Source organism: Stylophora pistillata, chromosome 3 (genome assembly GCF_964205215.1).
Source record: "Stylophora pistillata chromosome 3, jaStyPist1.2, whole genome shotgun sequence".
Lineage (NCBI taxonomy): Eukaryota > Metazoa > Cnidaria > Anthozoa > Scleractinia > Pocilloporidae > Stylophora > Stylophora pistillata.
Window position 1 is genome coordinate 18,987,501 of NC_142521.1, and position 23,783 is coordinate 19,011,283.

Sequence of the window (23,783 nt, forward strand, 5' to 3'; positions counted from 1 at the left end):
ACAGTCATGTACAATTGACAGATGATGAGTCAATTGGAGTTTGATTTGTATATGTTGGGAGTACAGGATTCGAGAACATGATAGTAGACTGTTAAAAGCCACACTAATATAGGTGTATTTGAAGACAAAAGTATTGTTATGTCTTTCCACTTCCAAATGTAATTAAACCATTAGGTAATGACACCAGGTCAGTGTATTCACTATCCAAGCAGGATGGAATATAAGCTAGTCCTACAGTTGAGGATTTTGTTGGTGGTAGTAAACAATTAGTATGTATGAATTTTGTTGCTCCAGAAAATGTCCATGATGCCTTCCTCACAGAAATTGTTTTGGTTTACCCCCCCCCCCCCCCCTTACCACTTCAGCAGTCCATTTTGTTTCACCTCAGCCTTCCTCTCCAATCTGTTTCAAAATAATATAAAAAGGCTAGCAGACCCACACAATCCAGATCATGCTCCATGCTTGTATGGTATGGAGCATGCTGGTAGTGTGGGCAACTTGCCTTGTCATATGCTTTCTCATATGAGTGTTCTCACAGATTTTGATGTACATTAATTTCCACTGCAGCACTGTTGTAAAACATGTTTATTCATGCTTTGGAAGCTGCCTCTGCACCATTAAGTTATGGCACACTTGGGAAGTTGGGAAAGCAGTCAAGCTAGAGTTACTCTTGGCTAAAGTGTGGACCAATGTTTAATAAGTTCCTGTGCAAAGATGACTTTGGCTGCCATAAAAAATTATAACATAACCAAAGTAAAGCGCGTGCTCTGATTGGTCAATTTAGCGTCCCCCATTTGCCCATGGGTGTACGCTGCTGATGTGAGCAAATGCAAAGACTATTTTTCCGCGCACACTTGTTTTTTCTGCTCACGTAAGATTTGTTAAATAAAAGGGAACTCTTTAGCTACGATGTATCAATGTTATGTTATAAAACAAATGGTAAACACCACAGTGTACACTATTGAGTTATGGATGCACTTTGGAGGTTTGCTAAGCACTCAAGAAGCTAGAGTCACTCGAGGCTATCGCCTCGAGCGACTCTTATGCTTCTTTCGTGCTTAGCAACCTCCCGCGTGCATCCATAACTCAATAGTGTACGCTGTGGTGATTACCATTTGTTAAATCTAAACTGAAAGGTAGCTAAAGCATGAACCAACTGTTAGCAAGTCCCTGTGCAAATTGTTTCACATGCAAATGAATTTGATTTAATTTCTGGCTTAAAATATTTATTTGCATTTGTATCATATCTTGTGCTTGAGGGTGGTATAATAGTTGGGTTCAGTGAAGGTGATTGTTTAATAATTTACACATTGTAGTTGAGCTGTTATTTTTCATGATATTTATCATTAAACATCAATTTGGCATGGCACATTTGTGAGAGTGCTCACCTCCCACCAATGTGCCCCAGGTTTGATTTTCACACCTGGCACCGTACGTGGGTTCTGTTTTTAATGTTGTTTCCCATCCTTGCTGTGAGGGTTTTCTAATTCATTTGGAAGACAGCAGATTAATAATATGCAAATTCCTATTTTTAATATCGTTTCCCTTTTATCCTCATCCCACTGTGCTGGTGCAAAGACTGGAAACAGTCATCACTGTGAGTAATTGAAATGCAGTTGAATTTCTTTTTCTATCTTAAATGGAATTAATTTAGAGTGCATTAATTTGCAGAATTGGATAAACAACTACAATGCCAAGCTGAGTGGCTCTGGCAATCGGCAGACAGCTCCTAAAAGCAAGCAACTCCATAGAAAACTGTCAGGTTACAACTTATTTACTAGTGATGTTATGCAAAAAGGTAAATGTAATTATTTCAATTGAATCATTCCTATGTTTTTAGTTGAAATTAATACTATGAATGAATAACCAATTTATGCATTTTAAATACATTTTACAAGCATTTGCAATAATTAGTTACTTTTGGAATGGTCTTCACTATTACCATTTTTCTTTTACACCATATCTATTTTTCTGCACTATTTAAAATTGAAGATAAAACTGGTGGGAGTGCAGATGTCTTTAGGACTTTAGGAGAAAAGTGGAGGGGCCTGGCAGAGGAATCCAGAGAAGAATACCGCAAAAAAGCCATGGAAGATAGTGGCAATCTTATCTTGCAGCCATCAAATAGTGTAAGAGCCCAAAAGGTCATTAAAAATATGATGAAAGAGGTACAGTTGAACAGCCATAGTGCATGTAGTGCATATATTACATTATGCTTAAAAGGAAGCTGTATGCTATAATTAATTGCCAATTTGTAGCATTTTCAAGTATAACAATTTAATTACATTTGTATTTAACATAAATTGTATATTGTAAAGATGAAAGAGAGAAAAAGTAACTTATTAAGTTTTAATGAATGAGTGAGTGAGTGGGTGCATGGGTGGGGGGAAAAATAGGTCATGTGACTTATGTTTTAAAAAGAACAATTTATGATGTAACGACATTCAAAGCTGGTCATCGACTGTTTTGCACGTAAGCATCAAGATAAATCATCAAGATAGCAAATCAAGGGATCTGACTACTCAGAAACAAATTAAGTCACAAAACCATTTGTCGCTTGAACTAAGAATGTTGTAAATAATAATTTATCACGAAACTATTTAAATTTCAGCTGGCTACAATATAATCATGGGTGCTACAAACTGTGTTCACTCTAGTGCAAATAAAGTTCTGACAACTTTGATCCCTGGTGGGCTAATCTTCAAAATAAGTAACTGCTTTAACCATAGGAGTGAGTCAATGATTGGAATAGATCTCACATGATAATGATATCACACTTGTTTTGTATATAATTTGTAGATCAGTTGAAGTCATGCTGTTTATATTAGGTGTGGGAGGTTGAAAACTTGAAGGTGCTCCTTCAAAAACAACAGGGTGAAGCCACCTGAAGGTGTCTTTGAGGAAGCATCCCATGAGTCTGAGATTATTCTTAATTGTTTTATTTTAAATTTACAGCTGGCAGAACTTGAATTGCTTGGTGGACAGGGAATGGTGTTATGCTCGTATGATGGCATGTTATACCATGGCCAGTCAGCAATTTGTGAAAAGCTGATTGCTGACAAAGACCTTATTAAGTCCTTTGGTAGCCTATTGCAATGTAAGTGTCCAATTATATTTACATATTTCAACATAATAATACATTGGCAATATATTGTAACAGTTATTACATATAATATTTGTTATGATCATGATCAAATGATTTCATTATTTCAACCGCAAGGCCTTCAGTTGGTTTATCTTGTTTATAACACTAACTTGGTGCTATTTTAGAATGGCCTGGTTGAATTGAAACACATTAAGTGGGAGTCTAAGGAGGCCATTTAGCTCTATAATGCAAGACAGTTATAGAAACCTTACACTTTATTTGTATATTCTTACGTTGTGTAGTTCCCGAAAATTACTGCCGACAGTTCCTCCACACAAGGGATCAGAATTCCTGGTAGGCTGGGGAGATCAAAGACCATAAATTGAAAGAAATGAGTCTATTGTTAATTGGAATTCCATGAGAGGTGGGGGTTTTTATGAAACCCCCCTCTGTGGGAGAAGTGTGGATATTTTATGGAACAACACATTTTTCCCTAGGTTCTTACTGAATAGATTTCTGCTAATTGTTTTTCTTTTATTTTCCTGTCCATTTCTTTAAGTATCAGACAAAGAAAAAGAAGAAGTGTCACTGAAAGATCTACAGGAACTTTTTAACAGCAAATACAGTACAGTCAAACATTTTTGGAATTTACTCTCTTTCAAAGCATTGTTAGTGGGTTGAGAATTGCAATGTTCCCCTTTTTTCAGATTACATGGAGGACTTTTGCTTTTACAAGTATTATTATAAAACATAACATGTTGAATCACATCCTACCCAGAAAACTTAAAATTTCAACAAGAACTATTGCCCAGACATCTAAAACAATTGGAAGTATCCTGAACACAGTTACATTGATTATGTTTTTGTATAGCAGAGTTATGGTATGTTAATAGACAGGTGTAGATTTGTATCCCATACATTAGTAAGACAAAAGGAAGTGAAAAACAGTGATAAATAATGATAACATTATATATCTAAGAAGTGATTGCTTATTTGTCTCACTCTAGGTGAACTTGTAGGTAAAAGTGGACAAAAAATGCCCTATGCAAAGGCAAAGCAGTTGGGAATTGTTTTACAAGGTCTTCCTGAGACCTTAGGAAAGGACATTGAAGAGGCTCCACGAAAGCCACATTTGTATGGCAGCGCCCAACGCCAGAAGTTGTGGTTGACACGAGATACGTGGAAATTCGATGTTTCACACTCCGTCTACAGTCAGTCGACCCCACCCACATCCATTGTCAGTTCATCCTCATCTATCACAAGCTTACTAATTTCTCAAAATAGTGCAACCAGCTTCCTTGTTTCTTCATGTAGCACCATAGTTACCTCACCAAGTACCATCATTACCTCACCTAGGACCATAGTTACCTTACCATGCACCATCGTCACTTCACCAAGCAGCATGGTTCCCTCACCTGGCACCATCGTCACCTCACCTACTTCCCTTATTATCCATTCCACCAGTCTCCCTACGTCATCCACTCTTCTGGTTGCGCCATCAAAATCTGCCTTATCTTCACCACCCGTTGCTTCTACTGCTAGTTGTTCTTTGTCCAGTATTCCTTCCCCATCGGGAACCATCATATCCAAAGGTGAGAATGCAACTTTTAAAGAAGGTACAAGTGAGCCGGCACATTCGGCAAAGCTATATCCTCAGTTCTAAACTCGTCCATTTACAAAGAAAGTTGCGAAATGTCCATGCACCCAGTTCTCTCCATTCCAAAATAGTATGTATTTTTCTGATGTAATGTTTACTATAAAGGTCTGGGAAAAGGCTTTCACTTGATGGATCTAGCATGTCAGTTCCGGCTGATGGTAAGAAAGTGACCTAAGCTACATTTCAATGCGTCAGGCTCCTCTGCCAGCACATTTGTTAGTTTTTATTTTTATCATACTTTCATTTCACTTGCAAACTATCTTTATCATGACCAGAAAGTAACTCTATTATTTTGAGCGGGGCCAATATTTGAATAAAGCATCTGTAAATTGATCTTTGTAGATACTCAGTTCGGAATGACGATCCCTAACGGTAACGATGTGACTCATGCTGTTTGCCAACTGAGCCAAAGACAGCAACTACACGGTCGTGCTGTTACCCCAGGGAATGTCGTGGTGGAGGTCCTCCAGGTGCTCAGGCCAGGATTACTTCCCTTGTGTCCCGGAGGATTCGATCAAGATGAGCCAGTGTCTGTCGGAGGATACTACGAGTGGCCTTGCAGCCATCTTGTTCTAATGTAGTTTACAATGTAGCCGCGGTTAATAACCGAAATGTAACTATGTTTCAGTAGAAACTCAGCTGTGTTCTATTGGAATTCCCTGAATCTGATTGGTTCTCCCACTGCTTTCTAAAAAAAAAAAACGCTCGAGATTCCATCGCGTGATAGTTGATGAGGGCAACTATGGTCAACTATCACAGGTTATAGTTCACCACTAAATTTTCTTCGATCCTTGTTGGTTTAACTTGATCATGTGACGCGATAGTGTTCGTCTGCGGAGGGCTACTGTCAGTGCGTCTGCTGAAAATACCCATATGGATAGTAGTCATGCGTGAAAATTTCCTGTAAATAAGCGGTTTCGTAGAAAATAAACAACTTAAAAGTAGTTAGGTAGTTCGTCTGTTTCTTTTTCCAATTTTATACTTGGCTTTCATCTCAAAATCTTGAAAATAATTCAATTGACGTGTTATTTTTGAATTAGCGCGCGGAAGAAAATTTAGTAGGGAACAATGGAAACAACAGAGTGTATTTGTCTCGGAACTATCGGTCTGATAGTTGGCCCTTAGAAGTTTGATGTTCTTAAAACTAGCGTATATGCCCTCGAAGCTACTGGACCGATGTTCAAATCGTAACAACAGTATTATCCAAATCTAGATTACAGACACCGATAACTCTTAACAAACGTGAAGAAGCGCCCGCCTTTTTGTTATGAAACCCTACCCCAAGTTCTATTTTACAATTAGCCTGATTTATGAGCTCGAGATTTCTATCGCACTATGGGTGGTTTGCACGTAACGTCATTGCCGCCATGTTGGTGGACGTAAACAATAGATATTTCATTAGGGGCCGACCATTTGACTTTTGACGGGGGGGGGGGGGGGGAAGCGGGTGATTTCTGGTCATCAAGAAATTTTTTTCTAGCAATTTGCTGTCCAGGATATTTTTCCGATTTTTTGGTATATTTTTTCTGTTACATTTGGGCTGCATGCAATTTTTTTCTTCCAACAAGCGTTTGCAGGAAATTTTCAAAATCACCCACTCCCCCCCTCAAAAGTTAAATGCTCGGCCCCTTAGCTCCTTTTGTTCGTCCACCAGCATTTGTTCCTTCCACCATTGATACCTGTGCTTCTAGAGATTGGCTGCTAACCACCTAGAGTTCACGAAGGTGCAACCCAAGTCAACTATCACGCATGGAAATCGAGAGCGAATAATCTAATAGTTTTAGTATAAATCTACTAGTCGTTCAAAACTTAAACTAACTCCTATTCACTCCTTTTTGTGCACGAAAGGAAATTAGCGATGTCAGCAGCATAAATCGAGTGTAAATAAGTAACTATGATTTAGAGAAGAGAGTAACTAATTATGTAAGTGGCTCCTACACATAAGGGGCCACAAATGCAATAATTCAAATGGAGGCTGCAGCCTTCATAGAAATGGCCTATGTGATTCCCATTTCCCTTCACTAGACCAGTCATCGCAGTCCTTACCAATATAAAGATGAGATAATAAATTAATATAGCCATTTGCTTACTTTCAGATGTGCATGCAAAATGCATGCAATGTCATAGAAAAAGAAAACTTCAATGTCTTTCTGTCCAATCATTTCCTAGATCCACTTTAACAGAAAAACTGCATTTCCAATTCTGAATAAAAAACAATTATGTCTAGTTAAACAAAGCAAATCATCAAAACTCTCCTGTACATCCCAAATACAAAGGTAATGAAAAGATGCAAAAAAATTCATGGGAACAAATAGGACCTACATAACAGTGATAAAATAAGAAAACAAAGAAAGAATTCATAAATATATGACATCTGAGGCAATTTAATCGTTTAAAACCTAAGCAAGATGTTTCTTTGTACTAAGAAAACATACTCCTCTCCCCTCTTCAGGCTAAAGAACTTTAATGGCACTTCATGTCGACATGCAGCCCCAAAAAGTGCAGTTTCATCCAGCTTTTTGGATTTAATTTTGGACCACAGATTAGCTCCTGCTTGAAACTGATTGCATGCTTGGTCCTGCAAAATACAACACGAAAGGCATGCAGAGCTCATAAACAAAAAGTACCAGAAAATATAAAGAAACTTTAGTACTCATCTACTTCATGTCATACTGACAAAATAGAAACATCAACAACATGCAACCTTTCCAAGAATTATGTTATTGACTATCTGATGGGTATTTATAGAAGAAAGAAATCTAACTTGACAAACCCTCCTCCTTTATGTGGGCTTGGGACCACCTCAGTAGGAAGAGAGAAAGCCACCCTAGGCAGAGTTGTAATTGTCACAGAAATGAATTATAAATAGATTATATTCTGATGACTAAAAAAAAAAAGATTACCATAAGGTCAAAGGGATGCATGCTTATTTTGCATGACAACAAAAAATTTAAAATTATTTGTGGACTTAACAAATGTATCAAGTGTTTTTGTTTTTAAGAGATTGTAAAAAAGGACATATGGTACTCGTTGTTACATAACATACAAAGATAATTACCATTGATTTGCTAGTGGATGTTTTATTGTAAGTAGATAAAAATTTATCTACTTTATCTTGGTTAATGAAGAGTTCTTCTCCATAATTGGATGCTTTTCCACTTGTTCCTGCACTGCTCTTTCTCACACATCCAAATAATGCATCCACAGAAACAAATATACTTCCATTCTCCTGAACATTAATAAAGTAAAATAGCCAAATATATATTGCACAAAAATTATAAATCAATCATATTATATAACAGCACATGGTGACCAAGATAACAGAGTATTATGTTGTAACAGAACTGGGTTTCTAAATTTATTATTTGCCACATGTTTAGATATTATATGATTCATCATCCTAATGAACTTTCCAGGTAAAACACCTGGTACATGAGGATGATGATGATCATGATGAAAAATAGAGGACACCAACAACATAATTAAAGCAATAATTGTCCTGCAAAAGCAATCAAAAATTTCTACAAACCTTGGGGCAGGCAGGGCACTCATGTTCACTGCCAAAAGAAGGAATGAAGTGGTTCAAGCTGTTCAACATACTAGACAGATATCGAAATTCACCAAAGCACTCACCAACGAGAAGACGGTAAATGTCTTTAACCTAAAACAACAAGAACACAATTAATATAATGCAGGCATGCATACATATATACGTAGTACATACATACATTCTGGGTTTTTATATTTAGTACTTGAGGCATGTTTTGATTCAAGCAGCAGGGTTCTTATGAGGAAAGAAATAGCAAAGTGTTTCTTTTATCACAATGAAAGTACGTAACTATGTGGGGATGTAAGTAAGTACATACATGCATAAATCAACATAATTTATAAATCAGTGAAATTCACCCATGAATGATCAATCATGACAATATGAATTACTTGACAATACAAATTACTTCTGCTAAACTAATTTATTTCTTGCCACAACACAACCATACAAATAGTAATGTTTTACCTTTATTTGACAAAAGAAATTGATGTTAATGATTACAGATGGCATACAAATAAATAAGTACTTACATAGACTTTTGAACATGCCAGAGAAAGCCATAGCAGTGACTGATGAATAGATTTTAATGACACTCTACATTCAAGGAAGACATACTGCAGAAGTGTCATAAACTGAATATCAAAGGCGACTTGGGGCTGTTTTGGGGTGGATGGCCAGAAGCCATTTCTTATGAGGGTTATTGCCTCAGGTTCATGCTCACAACATTTCAATTTAATTGCATGTTACTGTCCTGTTGAAAGAAGCAAAAAAGAAAAGAAGTGTATACTTTAATTGTCACAAAAGGAACACTTTGCTTTTGCTTTCCTAATTATAACAACTGCTTACTAATACCGAATCAAAGCATGAAGTGATTAATAATTTTGTATCCCAAAGATGTCTGAGAAATACATATTTTTTGGTGGCATAATTTAAGCTAAAAAGAGGGAAAAAAAAACTTATCCCATTACAGTAGAACCTGGATTAACAAACCTCTATATATAAAAAAGTCCTTAGTGTAATGAAACCTCAATATAGCAAACATAATCATTTGCCAGTCATTTGAGAATTCGCTACATCGAGATTCTACTGTAACGTACAATATACAAGTCACAATAATGACAATGATGATAGGACAGCAGTCATTTACCACATGATAAAATTCACAATAAAAGTGATATTTTTTTAATAACCCATTGATTACCTTCCTGAAAATTTTTCAGTTGTCTAATTGAAATTTTGCTTTTAAACCCACTGTTCATTATTAGGATCACCTATAAGATCTCTAGCACTTTTTTCCAATATACCAGCCATTTTCCTGGGAGTTTAGTCACTATAATAAGTACCTTGCTTACCATGTACATTTATAGCTATAATATAACGCACATAGCCATGATCAATGTTGTGAGGTGTTGTCCAGACAGTTTGTTGAAACTTATAAGGAATGAACCTCCCCTCCTGTGAAAGATTAAAGAATACATGATTGTTGCAGTCTACCCTATTTTCAGTGGCTAGATTTTATCATACCCAGTCATTTATAATTGCATATAACTGAATTTGAATGGTTGCTGTTGTTTTTACTTGCCTTGTTCTACAGCGTTCAGAGAAATGCAAGTAAGTGGCTGGGTATTCTAAAATTGCCCCTTTCAAAATATTTTTAAATATTTTAAGAAGGTTTCCTTTTCTAAATAACAGTTACATATGCCTTTAAATGAAAATCAGTGTAGGAAAAAGTCAAAGAAGAGTGTGTTTGACAACGAATGGAATAAAAAACTATAGTCTATAACCTTCCAGGCCTGTGGTTTGTGCAGAGATTTGCCTCCTGCATGAACGACCTGTATGTGTTCTTCGCACAGGTACATGGCAGGGCCACATACGGTGGCTCATAAGTGCCATGCAAAAATTGTGATTTTTTTATCGTTTTAGCGACTTTTTTAGCGACTTTTTTAGCGACTTTTTTAGCGACTTTTTTAGCGACTTTTTTAGCGACTTTATAAGCAGAAAAATGCGTTAAGTTGAAATCTGCGCTATTTTATGCAAATTTAGTGAATTCCAGTGAATACCGTGAACCTGAGAGTTATTTACCTCATTGATTTCGGTTTCGAGTTCCGCCATCTTCTCTTGAGAAGCAACTTGAGCCCGCATTACTTCGGTCGCTAAAAAGTCGCTAAAAAAGTCGCTAAAAAAGTCGCGAAAAAAGTCGCTAAAAAAGTCGCTAAAAAAGTCGCTAAAAAAGTCGCTAAAAAAGTCGCTAAAAAAGTCGCTAAAACGATAAAAAAATCACAATTTTTGCATGGCACTTATGAGCCACCGTAGCCACAGTCCAGGCATCTTCCAAGAGCATCATTCGTGCAACCAGGGATTACACAATTCCCCAAGGGCATTGCTTCTCTTGAAAGAAGAGCAGTCGCGATCTGCTCCCGAAAATCCAGCCAAGATGTGGCTAGTCTAGATTTCCTGGTGTGGTAGGCTCTAAGCTTTTCTTTAATACGAAATTTGGGCCATTTCCTTGATCCTGTTGAAAAACTAGCGTCTGCAGGAAAATTATCCACATCGACCTCAGCTGCCGACTGTGAGATCTGCTCGTCGCTAGTTACATCGATATTTGAAGCGAAACTCGATGCATCGGTTTTTTGCACATTTAATCTACCAGGAACATTAATTTTCTGTTTTTTTACTACCTTTCCTGCTTTAAAACTGACAACTTTAAAAGCCCTTTTAGATCAAAAATCTTTACGGGGAGGCATTTCAAAATGGCGCCTACAAAACCTATCGATTCTAGCACCAGGCCTTTGTTTTGTTCTCGGTAATCTAATCTCGGTAGGTAAATAGTATGGCGTTCCATTTCCGCCAAAATTCAATGTTCTATTTTACATCGTACTTTCCACAATATTTTTTACATTTTGCGTTTTTCATTCGAGTTTGCACTGGCGATTCAACTTTTTTGCATTCAACATTCAACGTTTGTTTATGCAACCTTTAAGTTATCGCTTTCGACATTCAACTTTTTAGAGGCAACAGTGTAGTTTTCGAATTCGACCCTCAAGTTCAGTGGAATCCACTTTCATGTTCTCGCATCCAACATTTAGCATTTGTCCTTTAAGTTTTGGCTTCCGACCTCCGACTTTGGGTAGTGTACTTTCAAGTTTTCGCGTTCGACATTCAACTTTTCGAATTGGACTTTTACCAGCTGGTTAGTGACTGAAGGAGATCGTGGGCGCAATCGCCCTGAGCCACCCCTGCTCAAAAGGTGGACGATAGGGACGAGAGAATTCCCAGTTGAGTGGACTCGGGAGACCTTTCTCCACTCCCCACCAGACCAGACTTCGCCAACAGGTCGAAGATGGCCGAGTTCTTTAGTTTAGTGGGGCGTTTGTGACTTGTTTGCATCTCCTCAGCTAATTTCGCTTACATTTTCCCGAAATTGTATTATCATTCACAAGTTCACAAGTGCTGTTAAACTTTGAATCAATATACGAGTATGTACACATAAATGATGCAATCTCTTTCTTAATGATTTTGTTATAACTACATGTAAAACTACAACTTGCAGGTCAATGGTTTATCGCTGAGTTATGAATGTTCTCTGGATATCTTTCAGAATGATAACAAAATGCGAGTCATTCAAAGCCTTATTATACATGATGCCATCGGGAAGCCCAAAATACTGTTAGATCAACTAAGGCAAGGGCTACACACTCTGGAATTTGGGTCCAGAATGCAGCTACATCCTCAGCTTTTCAAAGAGCTGTTTGTGGCAGGAGAGAAGGAAATTCAGGGTTCTGATGTCAAGGGAATATTGATGTTTCCATCAGAGATGAGTGATGCTGAAAAAGACATCATGGAGCACATGACTAAGTTTATATTAGGTGCAACACCAGATGTCCTTAAGTCATTCCTCACCTTTGCTACTGAGGCACCCTGCTTACCGGATTTTGGTTTAGGGAGGATCAGGATCGAATTTGATGATGTAGATTCCATTTTATCATCTACTTGCACAAAGAACATCACCTTGCCAAGAAATTTCCCAGACAAGGACACCTTCCTGGTTGCACTTCAAGCAGGTTGTGATAATTGTGGGAAGGCATTCACCAGTATTTAAGGATCTCTTTATGGCATGTTACATCAGTAGTTAAAATTTAAATTTTTTCTGTTTTAATAAACACTGCAAGAGTGGTGCAAACCTTCTCAAGGTTCTTATGGTGATAATGATTCTAAAAGTTGAAACCAAAGGACCTATTTGAAAGGTATGGATCTTTATTTGAACAACACAGTGACTGTTGAATTTGTGGTGAAATAATTATGCAAAAAATTGCAATTTATTGTTCCAGTTCTAAAGATCAAAAGAAGTTTGTGAAAATTGTTGTTACTTTAAATAAACATATGACTTGTTTGTTTTTTGTTTGTTCATGTTTCATTTCTTCACTAACTCCTGATGGTGTTTCTTTTTACAATAAGTTGGTGATTTCACTGAATACTTCAACCCCCTCTAAGTATGTTAAATTGTTTGTTAGTGGTAGGAGATGCATTTCCTCCTCAGTGAATGGACAGTTTTTGTCCGCAACTTCAACATAATCAGGGCATTGTTCTGGGATGGGACCTTGCCAATCAATCCCATAGTTGCTATAATCGCCCTAAAAAGAAAATGATAATAGTAAGCAATTTGTTACATACTTGCTGCCAAAGCATTAACCCTAACATCATGCACTGTTGGAATGAGGATAGAAATTGTTCTTCATAGTTCTTGCATATTATTTGACACAAGTAATGCTGATTAAGTGATTAAACCAAACATGTTTCATACCTGGAACACTTCACCTTCAGGACCAAGAAATCCCAATGCCTCTTGCAGTCCACTAATCCAAAACTGCATAGCTGTTTTGTTTCTTTCTGTACGTAATGGATGGTGAACCCAAGCATCTTTCCAATTACTCAGATGTCTGTTGATGATAGGCAGGAACACGCAATGTAGGCACCAGAGGTGACAATCATCATCTGCATTTAAGACATACTGGTGTTCCAGGGTATAGAAGAGTTCATAGAAGAGGCAAAGGCAACCATCATATACGTCTCTCCGAAGTCGTTCAATCCTTTGATTGTGTGTACTCTTTCCTAGTGATTGCAAAGCATACAACTTTACAGATTGATAAAATTTTATTTTACTTCATTAACCGTAAAACATTATCTAACAATCTGGAGTTGAATACCTAAATGTAAACAGGAGAACAAAAGACACTAAGAGTCATATTGAGTTTCAGTCCCTCATCTCTTTCAGGATAAATTAAAATCATTTATCAGGAGTAATACAATTTATCAAATGTAATTGTGTTCTATGTGTAGCATACCCCATCGATATTACAATCAATCAAATGTAATTGTATTTTACAAGTAGCATACCTGATTGATTGTTTAAAAATAGGGGGCTTGGCCTACAGTTGTACTACATGGTTTTTGCTTAAGGCTTATCAACAAGCGACATGGATTTATGGTAAACCTTGACTAGTGTAAGTTGCATACATGTGATATTAGCATGGAACAAGAAAACATCACTGTTGATAGTAAGCAACAGCAGGGGAGCATATGAAAGGCATTTTGTCTATTCTCAGCAAGTTGTTCAATTACCAACATACTCAACAAATAACAACTTGATTTTGGAAGCATGGCAAGGGGAGGGCAATCACCAGGCTGAAACTTAACAACTAGGACAAGCATTCATGAAAACAATGGCCTTTAAACTAAATGAAACTTGTGACTATTTATACAGCATGATTTCTCCTTGCCCAGAAATCCTCAAGATTAGTTCATGATCACAAGTACCTTTTTCATTATATATTCATGCAAAAAGTAGAAACTTTTTTTGAAACCTTTTCAGGATCTAAAGTATATTCTGAATTCAAGATCCCATCCTTTAGAAACCCAGAAAAAGTCATCTAGCTAAGGAAAGATAGATTACAAGTAGCTAGTCCCTACATTTCTGCATGGATAGTAGAGTGAGTGAAACATGAGCAGGCTTAAAAATCATCCCACGCAGGAAAGGAAAGATGCAGGGAGAGAGAACAATGCACTTCACTATTCCTGAGGAAATATGCGGACTACTCATAAACTGACCAAAGGAATAATTCAGTACTCTGTACCTGTAATCATACTTCCCCTGCCTGGCCCTCGCTGTATGTTAGTAAGCATATAGGTTGCTACATCTATATTCTCCCCTCCTTTATCAGAGCGGACCCGAGATGGAAGGCCATACTCTGATACAGCTTCACGAAAGCATGAAAGAACAGTGCTTGCTTTGTTGTCATTTGAGGCCTTCAAATAGACTGGAATTCGTGAAAAGCCATCAATTCCACCATGGATAACAATTCTCCATCTGTTAAAAAAAAAAATAAAAACTCTTACATAGTTTACATACATGTGTGAAAAACAAGAAATCAAAGCTCCCGTAAGGGTAACCTTAAGCATGTCTGGTGTTACCAGCATTTGTTAAAAAATGGGGACAAGGGGAAAGTTATCCATCTTGATCGATGTCTAAATGCTACTTAAAACACAGTTTAAAAAAAGCCTTGCATCAGCTGGTGTTGTGGCCACAGTTAACATGTGTTTGCTTTTAGGACATAAAGGTGTGTATATTTACAGGTGTCCAATAGCAGAAGGTTGATTGTGTTAAACTTCAACAATACATGACAGTTAGTTACAGCTCCACCCACAAGATCACTGAGAGACTATGACAATGTACACTATAGAACAGGTATTTTCTCAGTACCTTATCAACTTATGGTTCCCATCTATGTGCCAGAGTGAGAGTGGATACCTAACATTGTAATTTCGCCTCCTGGTGGTACTTTTCCATCTCTCCATGATACCAATGGGATCTGTTCGCAATAGGGATAATCTTACTCTTTCTCACTGAATACAAAATCCTTTACTCTGTAAATAACCTTTGAGCATTCATAAACCCATTCCAGGATGCTGGCTTGAAGCAGTTCGAACGAGCTCATCCAATTGGCTGTCTTCTATAGGACTAAACATACCTGAACCAAAGCAATAGGATAAAAAAATTTCAGTCTTAGTGTTGAGTAATGAATAGCAATGATGATGATGATGACAATACTACTAATAATGTTATTTTAGTACCATTTTGCCATAATTAAATCTTAAGCTAGGCAGAACAGTGACCTAAATTTTTGGTGCAAAGAGAGAGATTTTTATTCTTTATTGCTATCTCATTCTTGATGTTATTAAAATTTAACATTTTAAAAATAAGTTACAAGAACTGGCTATGATATTCTTATATTTTGCATAATCTTGAAGACTTCACAGTGCAGGAGGCTGGAGTTGTTCTGTCACATGCCCAATTTCTGTGTTTTACTAGTACTGGGCCTGCAGACATGTAAAACTGCCATGATAATAATAACATTCTTCAGGACTGAGGCTATACATGACATTGTAGCTTGTTCTCAGTAAAGTTATCGGCAGAAAGCACTAAATCTGTGAAGTGTGGATGGTCAACAGCAATAAAGATAATGATGTTATAAAGGTAATGCATTATTTATGGTCTAGATCTCTAAGAACAAGTGGAGGAGAAAATTTTAATTTGCAAATCTAATCACAACTGTTTGGTGAAACAACTACCCAAAGGTATTCCCAGAAAGTGAAATAAACAATTTTAGTAACTACCAGTTAAGTATCTGCAGGATCAAACAATGCTTTTTAATAGCATCAACCCAGGACTAATTAACAATTATTCCACGAGCGCGCGTTGGATATGAGATGATAGATAGCCAACGAGGCCCGTAGCGCCAAGTTGGCTATAATCATCTCATATCCAACAAGCGCGAGTGGAATAATTGTTTTATTAAAAACACCCTCAAGAAATTATGATTTTGTGAGAAACCGGATTTTTTAGCTCCCTTTTGATTTTAAGCTGACGCATACGCTTACCATATTTGTAGATTATGGTATATTGGCTCATATACCATAACGGCTAAGCCAATAAAAAGTCTTGAATTGCATTATCCAATGATCCAGTTTTTAATAATTATTATTTAGTTGTACAAAATTGTCCTTATAGTGGTTCATTTTCACTATTTGCCTGATACACTCAACCCAAATGTTGACATTCTCATCTCAACTGTCCTGACACTCACCCCAAGAATTTTACTAATGTCACATACTTTAAACCCTTGCTGAAGTAAAAAATGAAGCTGTTCCTCGCTGATTTCGTAGGAAGGTCTCCCTCGAGTCCCTCTATTATGCAGTGGAGCTTGATATGCACAGTTAATATGGTTTCTTTGATCGATTTCTGCCAACATCCTGTAAGCATGTCCAATCAATTCTGAGACTAGTTTATCTACGTCAAGACTAACAGCAGAAAATCCAACTTGAAAACTATTGGTTGGAAATCTAAACATGGATCTCCAGATCCCCCAAATCTGCCTATAGCACTTATTATATCCAAGACAGCTGAATTCAAATACGCCTTGTCATCAGACATTTGCGGAATCAAATTTTTCAAGATGACACAAATTGATTCAAAGTTTAACAGCACTTGTGAATGATAATACAATTTCGGGAAAATGTAAGTTAAATTAGCTGAAGAGATGCAAACAAGTCACAAACGCCCCACTAAACTAAAGAACTCGGCCATCTTCTACCTGTTGGCGAAGTCTGGTCTGGTGGGGAGTGGAGAAAGGTCTCCCGAGTCCACTCAACTGGGAATTCTCTCGTCCCTATCGTCCACCTTTTGAGCAGGGGTAGCTTAGGGCGATTGCACCCACGATCTCCTTCAGTCACTAACCAGCGGGTAAAAGTCCAATTCGAAAAGTTGAATGTCAAACGCGAAAACTTGAAAGTACAATACCCAAAGTCGAAGGTCGGAAGCCAAAACTTAAAGGACAAATGCTAAATGTTGGATGCGAAAACATGAATGTGGATTCCACTGAACTTGAGGGTCGAATTCGAAAACTACACTGTTGCCTCTAAAAAGTTGAATGTCGAAAGCGATAACTTAAAGGTTGCATAAACAAACGTTGAATGTTGAATGCAAAAAAGTTGAATCGCCAGTGCAAACTCGAATGAAAAACGCAAAATGTAAAAAATATTGTGGAAAGTACGATGTAAAATAGAACATTGAATTTTGGCGGAAATGGAACGCCATAAAATAGGGCCTACTTTATCAGCATGTATGCGGTAATTTGAGAATAATTAGATTCGCTTATAAGCGGTAGATTAAAGGCGAATCGGGTGCTCAAAAGGGTTTTTTGGCCGGGCGAAGAATGGGTACGAAAATGGCGCGAGCTTTCAAGGTGGCTCAATAGGGTTATGCTAGATCACGAAGCGCGCGCCAGTGACATCAATCGAAAGTTAATTTTTCTCGTTGTTTTTGCTATTTTTCAAATCAAAGCTACTGAAACATAAAAAACAAGGGCCTAAATTTGCTGTACAACAGTCACCTCTGAAGTCAAGGCTTTTAGTCCCAAATTAAAACTACTCAAATATCGCCATTTTTTGACATCTGTTTGACTTTGATTTCAATTTTCTTCAATTTCCTTCGGTAAAATTTTCTATTATTCTCCGAACGGGTAGAGTCTGACAAGACAAAACTTTTGAAATCGAAAAAAATAGGGGTTGTCAAGGTAGTTTTTTCGCTTTTAACATTTTTGTTGTTTTTTGGCTGAGCGAAAAACTTGTCCTACAAATTTTTCTGATAAATTCACAGCAAGGAAAGCTAAAAGGGTATAACATCTCTGCCAAATTTTAAGGAATTTCACCAAAGGAAATACGAGAAATCTGAGGGGGAACTTTCTATTTTCTAACCTCAATGACAACCACGTGATCAGAATAGGAACTCGCCAAGATCGCTATTTAAGCATGTGCGAACTTTCGAACCACGCGGTTTTGACGAGAACAAGTGTGTAAACACGGGCGCTCATTATCTTTGACGTTTTTGTACAAACTGCTTTTGACCTGAAAGTCAGTTGAGAACATACCTTAATTTACTATGCCGCAGAATCCTTGGAAATCTCTTCGAAGTGTTTCAAAATTGCGGAGACTATTCTCGTCGTGTTTGTGACCCTTGGAAGCGATGAGCGACTGGACAATGGCGGTCTCGTCAAAATACACACAAGACCTTTCCGTCCAAATCGTTGGTACAAATTATTTAAATCCTCATATCTTAAGCCACTGCCAGCAATTTTTTCGGCAATGCTTTGCTTTATTGGGCTATCCGCATGACCTGGGTTGTACAGCTTTCCTCGAAAAGACAAGAGTCTCTAATGACGGTTGTCAAGATATTTCAGGTCTTCGGCGGCGTCCTTGACAGAGATTACAGAACTTCTGTTCACCAGCATTTCATCAGACAAAGCCAACCTACGCGAAAGCAAGATTCTTCGAAGAGCGATCACGTCCTCTAGGGCGTCGTGGGCATCAAAGGTGGTTTGAAATAAATGTTCGTAAACAGAACTCTGCCCAGGCTTTGGAAATTTACCTTCTGCGTTTTGGATGGAAGAGTGCTTGCTTTTGATGAGTGATTTCATCAGTGTCAGAGTGTCTGCAAACCGGATGGAACTGATGGAACTGAGCTCCGCGATAAAATTTTCGCCACCGTTTCGAAGAAGTATTGGAATATCAAATGTGGCGGCGTTGTGTCCAGCCAAGATTGTGCAAACAGGCTTTGTGGATCGTGTTGAAGCTGAATCTATTCTAGCCCTCAAAAAAGTTAAGAACTGCCTAAGTACTTGCGATAACTCAAAGGCTTCTACTAGTCGATTATCTTTGAAAAGTCGGCGGATTCCATTGACAGTTTTAACTGTAAGTTTGTTGACCTTTGACGCGTGAGAATCTCTGTCTCTGGTTGGTAGAATGTAGCATGAGAATTGTTTAGCTGACCTATCCACGGCAGCGACCTGACATACTTCTGCTTATATTCCCGTTGAATTTGTCTCGATGTCAAATAAAACAAAGTGATAAAATTTACTGTCATCAAATTTTTCCTTTTGAACTGTGGGTCTCGAAGTGTATTTCGGAACTGCATTTTCGTACTGTTCTTGTTGTTTCGTGACAGCAGCGGTTATATCATAAAGATCAGTGATTGAAAGTTCAGAATTGTTCAACTCCAATGTTGTCGCAGAAGAGTTCAGATTCAGGCCAATGCCACTTTCCTACATGGTACCTTCTTTACCCTCGTTTTTCGAGGTTTCTGAAATCTGGTGTTTGTGTAATTGTGATCGACGTCGTTTGAATGCAACTGTTGATTTCCTTTGTTTGTCCTTCGAACTTTTCATGTCCATTTTAGTATTATGGTCTACACAAAAAAGACCTGGCTCTATGTTAAGTGACGCTAGAGTTTGAGGAATTTACCTGTAACCTAAATTTACTTGAGAGACAATGCAGGACACTATAATCATTGCTTTCACTTCCCCCGTAAAAGCGAATTTTGGGGTTCTTCGAGCCCACCACAATGTTCAGAGACTCGTTGCGTTGAGGATTTGTTGCAGGTGCAAGTTTGTTTATAACAATGTCTGTGCTATATTCATCAAAGAGAGATTTCAGGGCTGATTGAATGCTATCTCCTTGGAGGTCTTTGCCATAGGGAAGATCTCTGTGACAATAATGAGAAGGGTCTTTCATGTATCTACACCATGTTTCTCTACAACCAGTGTGGTCACTAAATGCATGAGGCACAATGCTTTGAATTGCAGATTTCATGTTTGTAGCATCCCCCTTATTTTGTGCAATACAGTATGTAAAGGATTTGACAAGGTAATTTATGACTTTCTGTGACAACACTGAACTGTTGGGGAACTTACTTCGTTGGCTCAAGTTGTATAGGCGTGTTGTAAGGGATCTTTTTATGTGAACTGTATCACTTCATTTTTCCACACCATAGGGTACCTTTTGCTCTAGGTGAGATTCAGTCATTGAATCATCATCCCCAGTGTAAATTGTAAATTTGACATTTGATTTAGTTACCTTATTGAAAAGTTCAACTGCAGCTAAAGGCTCCATTGACTTTGAAGAGCCTGAATGATTTTTTCTACAGTCATGGTCATTTGGTTGTTTTCCTGCCTTTTTAGCTTCATCACAGGAGTGGCACATTTTATTTTTTGTTGTGTAGTCAAGGACCTTACCAGTTGAAAGGCCCATGACTGCAGCATGTCCGGTCTTAGAGTTGAAACCTCGCCCCCGTTTCTGCCACCCCATGTCATAAGAACAGGCAATAGGTACCAAATTGTTCTGGTCAGGCTTGTTACCATTTTCAATTGCCTTCTCCCATTCAAGGTTTAGGAATTGCTGGCAACTATTTTTTGCTACTAGCTCTATTGCCTTTCCAGCTTCCCTTTCCCGATTTTTAAAAGTCGATGAGTTCAGTGCAGGCACATTGAGGATTGAAAGTAAATTGTTTAAATGGGTGTTGCCCACTCCTGTGTGTAAACAGCCAAGGGCAGCTCTCGTGTTCACATCAAAGGTCAGTGGACCGCGTGCACCAGATCTGTGCTCTTTTGATGTTTTAATGGTGTTTCCCCCATTGCATTGGCTGCATATAACAGTAAACGTGCTTGCCAAGCCACTGTGCTGTTCTTCAATAACATTGCCAAGAGACAAAGGGCCTAGAAATATTGTAAAATACACTGTAAACTAACAGGGAAAAAAGACTCCACAATATTTGTTGTTGTTTTATATGAAAATGGTGTAAAATATGCTATAGTGCAGTTTAAAATAGTGAGAATTTACCGTAATGACAAAATAAACATTCCTTCAGACCATCTGTAAGGGTTTCTAAGTCCACCAGTCTGGATCCTTGTGGCAGGTTCGCCTTCCTGTTAGCTTTATTCTGCTGATGGGAATCAGGGTTGGAGTCAACAGAACAGGTAGGCCGATAATTAGGACAAGCTTGACAGGAAAACCTTACCAAAAATTAAGACTTCCGAATAAAGAAAAATGTACTGACCTCACGTGCTCGTATCATTCGTTTTGCTGGGGGTTCGTTTTCCATGGACATGTTATCATACTGGAGCTTCCTTTTGGCATTCCACGTTTTGAACCCTCCGTGTAACCTTTTTATTTTTGTTTCTTTTCTGGTTTCGATCGCTTCCACTTTCCGAAAGCGACCCGACGCATTACGGATGTTGTGTAGGCGTTGTGTAAACTTCTGGTCTTTCACTGTCAATATTGTGCTCATTACTGGAAAGTAGCGATGCCGTTTCACTCTCGTCAAGTAAACTTGGCGATTATGTGACAAAAATTGTGCACTCGCGTGAAGCCGCCATGTTTGTTTACATATTTGATGCCATTTAAAAGCGCGCGCTATTTTCGTACCCATTCTTCGCCCGGCCAAAAAACCCTATTGAGCCACCAATAACTGCTCTATAGCATATTTTACACCATTATCATATAAAAGAACATAACAAATATTGTGGATGAAGTCTTTTCTCCCTGTTAGTTTACAGTGTATTTTACAATATTTCTAGGCCCTTTGTCTCTTGGCAATGTTATTGAAGAACAGCACAGTGGCTTGGCAAGCACGTTTACTGTTATATGCAGCCAATGGAATGCAGAAAACACGATTAAAACATCAAAAGAGCACAGATCTGGCGCACGCGGTCCATTGACCTTTGATGTGAACACGAGAGCTGCCCTTGGCTGTTTACACACAGGAGTGGGCAACACCCATTTAAACAATTTACTTTCAATCCTCAATGTGCCTGCACTGAACACATCAACTTTTAAAAATCGGAAAGGGAAGCTGGAAAGGCAATAGAGCTAGTCGCAAAAAATAGGTGCCAGCAATTCCTAAACCTTGAACAAGAGAAGGCAATTGAAAATGGTAACAAGCCTGACCAGAACAATTTGGTACCTATTGCCTGTTCTTACGACATGGGGTGGCAGAAACGGGGGCGAGGTTTCAACTCTAAGACCGAACATGCTGCAGTCATGGGCCTTTCAACTGGTAAGGTCCTTGACTACACAACAAAAAATAAAATGTGCCACTCCTGTGATGAAGCTAAAAGGCAGGAAAACAACCAAATGACCACGACTGCAGAAAAAATCATTCAGGCTCTTCAAAGTCAATGGAGCCTTTAGCTGCAGTTGAACTTTTCAATAAGGTAACTAAATCAAATGTCAAATTTTCAATTTACACTGGGGATGATGATTCAATTACTGAATCTCACCTAAAGCAAAAGGTACCCTATGGTGTGGAAAAATGGAGTGATACAGTTCACATAAAAGATCCCTTACCACACGCCTATACAACTTGAGCCAACGAAGTAAGTTCCCCAACAGTTCAGTGTTGTCACAGAAAGTCATAAATTACCTTGTCAAATCCTTTACATACTGTATTACACAAAATAAGGGGGATACTACAAACATGAAATCTGCAATCCCAAGCATTGTGCCTCATGCATTTGGTGACCATACTGGTTGTAGAGAAACATGGTGTCGATACAAGAAAGACCCTTCTCATTATTGTCACAGAGATCTTGCCTATGGCAAAGACCTCCAAGGAGATAGCCTTCAATCAGCCCTGAAATCTCTCTTTGATGAATATAGCACAGACATTGTTATAAACAAACTTGCACCTGCAGCAAATTCTCAACGTAACGAGTCTCTGAACAGTGTGGTGGGCTCGAAAAACCCCAAAATTTGCTTTTACAGGGGAAGTGAAAGCAATGATTATCGAGTGTCCTGCAGTGTCTCTCAAGTAAGTTTAGGTTACAGGTACATTCCTCAAACTCTAGCGTCACTTAACTAAGAGCGAGGTCTTTTCTGTGTAGACCATAATACGAAAATGGACATGAAAAGTTCGAAGGACAAACAGAGAAAATCAACAGTTGCATTCAAGCGACGTCGATCACAATTACACAAACACCAGATTTCAGAAACCTCGAAAAACGAGGGCAAAGAAGGTACCATGTATGAAAGTGGCATTAGCCTGAACCTAAACTCTTCTGCGACAACATTGGAGTTGAACAATTCTGAACTTTCAATCACTGATCTTTATGATATAACCGCTGCTGTCACGAAACAACAAGAACAGTACGAAAATGCAGTTCCGTGATACACTTCGAGACCCACAGTTCAAAAGGAAAAATCTGATGACAGTAAATTTTATCACTTTGTTTTATTTGACATCGAGACAAATTCAACGGGAAAATCTGCAGAAGTATGTCAGCTCGCTGGCGTGGATAGGTCAGGTAAACAATTCTCGTGCTATATTCTACCAACCACAGACATAGATCCTCACGCGTCAAAGGTCAACAAACTTCCAGTTAAAAGTGTCGATGGAATCCGCCGACTTTTCAAAGATAATCGAGTAGTAGAAGCCTTTGAGTTATCGCAAGTACTTAGGCAGTTCTTAACTTTTTTGAGGGCCAGCATAGATTCAGCTTCAACACGATCCACAAAGCTTGTTTGCACAATCTTGGCTGGACACAACGCCGCCACATTTGATATTCCAATACTTCTTCGAAACGGTGGCGAAAATTTTATCGCGGAGC

The 23,783-nt window shown here is 38.2% G+C and overlaps 3 protein-coding genes and 2 pseudogenes across 15 annotated transcripts in view; 2 read left to right on the plus strand and 3 right to left on the minus strand.

Moving 5' to 3' along the window:
* LOC148734891 (uncharacterized) overlaps positions 1 to 5,684 on the plus strand; it is an 8,138-nt gene extending 2,454 nt beyond the window's left edge. The window contains exons 2-7 of one of the 5 annotated variants that reach the window (XM_088752015.1): positions 1,672 to 1,798; positions 1,993 to 2,168; positions 2,956 to 3,097; positions 3,645 to 3,753; positions 4,093 to 4,677; positions 5,085 to 5,684. In XM_088752015.1, the coding sequence (XP_088608141.1) occupies positions 1,672 to 1,798; positions 1,993 to 2,168; positions 2,956 to 3,097; positions 3,645 to 3,753; positions 4,093 to 4,096 (558 nt within the window). In that variant the 3' untranslated portion in view covers positions 4,097 to 4,677; positions 5,085 to 5,684. Of the gene's footprint in view, positions 1 to 1,671; positions 1,799 to 1,992; positions 2,169 to 2,955; positions 4,678 to 5,084 lie in introns of those variants that run through there. The other 4 variants (XM_088752014.1, XM_088752016.1, XM_088752013.1 and 1 more) reach the window with 4 other exon arrangements.
* Positions 1 to 10,416, minus strand: part of LOC148734892 (uncharacterized) — an 11,188-nt gene extending 772 nt beyond the window's left edge. Inside the window, exons 1-8 of one of the 7 annotated variants that reach the window (XR_015998403.1) lie at positions 10,077 to 10,216; positions 9,645 to 9,747; positions 8,823 to 9,043; positions 8,272 to 8,403; positions 7,801 to 7,971; positions 7,178 to 7,320; positions 6,833 to 6,944; positions 1 to 5,643 (exon numbers count right to left, since the gene is read on the minus strand). The exon at positions 1 to 5,643 is cut by the window's left edge and continues 772 nt beyond it. Coding sequence is in view for 5 of the 7 variants with exons in the window: in XM_088752018.1 (XP_088608144.1) it covers positions 7,135 to 7,320; positions 7,801 to 7,971; positions 8,272 to 8,403; positions 8,823 to 8,921 (588 nt within the window). In the remaining 2 variants the exon portion in view is untranslated. Of the gene's footprint in view, positions 7,321 to 7,800; positions 7,972 to 8,271; positions 8,404 to 8,822; positions 9,044 to 9,644; positions 9,748 to 10,076; positions 10,218 to 10,374 lie in introns of those variants that run through there. The other 6 variants (XR_015998402.1, XM_088752019.1, XM_088752018.1 and 3 more) reach the window with 6 other exon arrangements.
* Positions 10,417 to 11,536: 1,120 nt separating this feature from the next.
* Positions 11,537 to 12,689, plus strand: LOC148734893 (uncharacterized). The gene is made up of 2 exons (XM_088752022.1): positions 11,537 to 11,768; positions 11,891 to 12,689. The coding sequence occupies exon 2, from the start codon at positions 11,903 to 11,905 to the stop codon at positions 12,389 to 12,391; it is 489 nt and encodes a 162-aa protein (XP_088608148.1). The 5' UTR covers positions 11,537 to 11,768; positions 11,891 to 11,902; the 3' UTR covers positions 12,392 to 12,689.
* LOC148734894 (uncharacterized) lies at positions 12,575 to 17,467 on the minus strand (annotated as a pseudogene). The gene is made up of 5 exons (XR_015998404.1): positions 16,379 to 17,467; positions 15,050 to 15,317; positions 14,424 to 14,656; positions 13,094 to 13,401; positions 12,575 to 12,923 (listed from the first exon to the last, which is right to left on the minus strand). The product of XR_015998404.1 is annotated as an uncharacterized LOC148734894 (transcript).
* Positions 17,468 to 18,159: 692 nt separating this feature from the next.
* LOC148734895 (uncharacterized) lies at positions 18,160 to 23,577 on the minus strand (annotated as a pseudogene). The gene is made up of 3 exons (XR_015998401.1): positions 21,236 to 23,577; positions 21,019 to 21,121; positions 18,160 to 20,894 (listed from the first exon to the last, which is right to left on the minus strand). The product of XR_015998401.1 is annotated as an uncharacterized LOC148734895 (transcript).
* Between the last annotated feature and the right edge of the window lie 206 nt (positions 23,578 to 23,783).